This window comes from Sciurus carolinensis, chromosome 8, assembly GCF_902686445.1.
Source record: "Sciurus carolinensis chromosome 8, mSciCar1.2, whole genome shotgun sequence".
NCBI classification, from domain to species: domain Eukaryota; kingdom Metazoa; phylum Chordata; class Mammalia; order Rodentia; family Sciuridae; genus Sciurus; species Sciurus carolinensis.
In genome coordinates, this window is record NC_062220.1 from 117,448,119 (window position 1) to 117,449,967 (window position 1,849).

The 1,849-nt window shown below is 46.7% G+C and overlaps 1 gene segment (V, D, J or C); it reads left to right on the forward strand.

The window, feature by feature from the left end:
- Positions 1-815: 815 nt before the first annotated feature.
- On the forward strand, positions 816-1,580 carry LOC124991445 (immunoglobulin lambda variable 1-40-like). The segment is given in 2 exon segments: positions 816-901; positions 1,012-1,580. Coding segments are annotated over 2 exon segments (627 nt in total).
- The last annotated feature ends 269 nt before the right edge of the window (positions 1,581-1,849 follow it).

Here is a 1,849-nt window from a genome sequence, read left to right on the forward strand (position 1 = left end):
TGATATTCCATGTACCAATGGTGGCTGAAGTGCGATATGACTGTGACTGACTCATAGCCACAACCCTCAGTCTCACTTGCTGACAATAAGAGTTACAAACATGTGAACTGAGAAAGCTTGAAAATACATATGCAAGAATCTTCTAAACAGTGTCAAATGGCAACACATAAGTTTTACTATAGAGTTTCTTGTAAGTCTATGGTGAAAGGACCTTTGGAACAAAGTTTCTGTGCTGTGGACAAACTAGATGGTACCCTGCAGGCTAATAAAACCAGAAAGTTTATGTTCATCTGTTTAAAACTGATCTAAGAAGCATTTATATCAAAGATGCCATCTTAGTCCTGTACAGGGAAGAGTCAAGTGAACTATGCATATTCACCATGATGAGTCTGAGGAAAGCAAGAAGGCCATCCTGAGGTAATGGGAGTCCACATGAGGGACTCGCTGTCCTGGCCTGAGGCAGAGGCAGTGGGAATGTTGTACTGTCTCAGGGACTCTGATATCAATGTCACATGATGACATGCATGGACTTGAACAACAGGGGGCGCTGCAGACCAGTTAAGAGGGGTCAGGAAATCAAAATTATAATGAGCCACCTGGCCCTGCCTGATGCTCTCTTGTTAGGGTTCACAGCTGTGATCTCCCTCACCCCTGAGCCAGCTGAACTCCACCTTTGCACACCCACTTGGCAGGAGTCTGAACCAGGACTCGGGGTGCAATCAGAAATCTTGGAGGAACCTAATTTGCGTGTATAGATCCTCCCCTTCTCAGAGTATAAAGAGGGCAAGGGAGAGACTTGTAGGAACATTTGCTCAGCTTCAGGAACAGAAGGCAGAATTCAGGATGACTTCCACCATGTCCTGGTCCTGTCTCCTCCTCACATTCTTTGTTCAGTGTTCAGGTGACATGATATGGAGGAGGGATAGGGACTGGGAGTTCTCTGATATGGGGCCTGGTTCTCCTCTTGTTTGTAGGCAAAAATCATCCTTTCTGTGTCTCTCCCACTTCCAGGGTCCTGGGCCCAGTCTGTGCTGATACAACCGCCCTCACTATCTGGATCTCCAGGAGAGAGGCTCACCATCTCCTGCACTGGAAGCAGCACCAATATTGGGGGTGGCTATAATGTGCACTGGTATCAGCAGCTCCCAGGAACAGTCCCCAAACTCCTCATCTATAGTAATAGCAATAGACCCTCAGGGGTCCCGGATCGATTCTCTGGCTCCAAATCTGGCAGCTCTGGATCACTGACCATCGCTGGACTCCAGCCTGAGGATGAGGCTGACTATTTCTGTCAGTCTTATGACGACAGCCTCGATGCTAACACAGTGCTCCAGTCTCATGGGGAAATAAGACAAGAACCCCTTTACCATCTGCCAGGAGCACAATCACCAAGCAGCATTGCTCAGGCCTGGCCCTTGACTGCAGCTGCTACCACTGCTGTAGGCCCAGCTGAATCTGCTGGCACTTTGTTGAGTGAGGAGCCTCTTCTCTGTCCTCAGAGTCATTCACAGCAGCATGCTCCTAGGAAAATGTCTCCATATAAACAGGAATTCCTGCTCCTCTGTAGCTCAAGGTGTTGAACAGGATGCTGTGGTCTCTTTGCCCTGAAGTTTAGGTGATGAGACAGTCAATGAAACTCTGATCAACTCAGACTTGACCTCTGATGGGCAATTCTGTGACTCCATCACCTGTTGTGCTCTATTTCCAGGAATTTTAGATCTGAGTCATCTTCTCCTTAGCCTTATTGTGTATGTCTGTGATTCATGTGTTAGCCTAATTTTATGTTTTCTAACATGAAATATTTGGCAGATAATAAAACACACAAAAGTGAAAACTTTGACAGATTTTG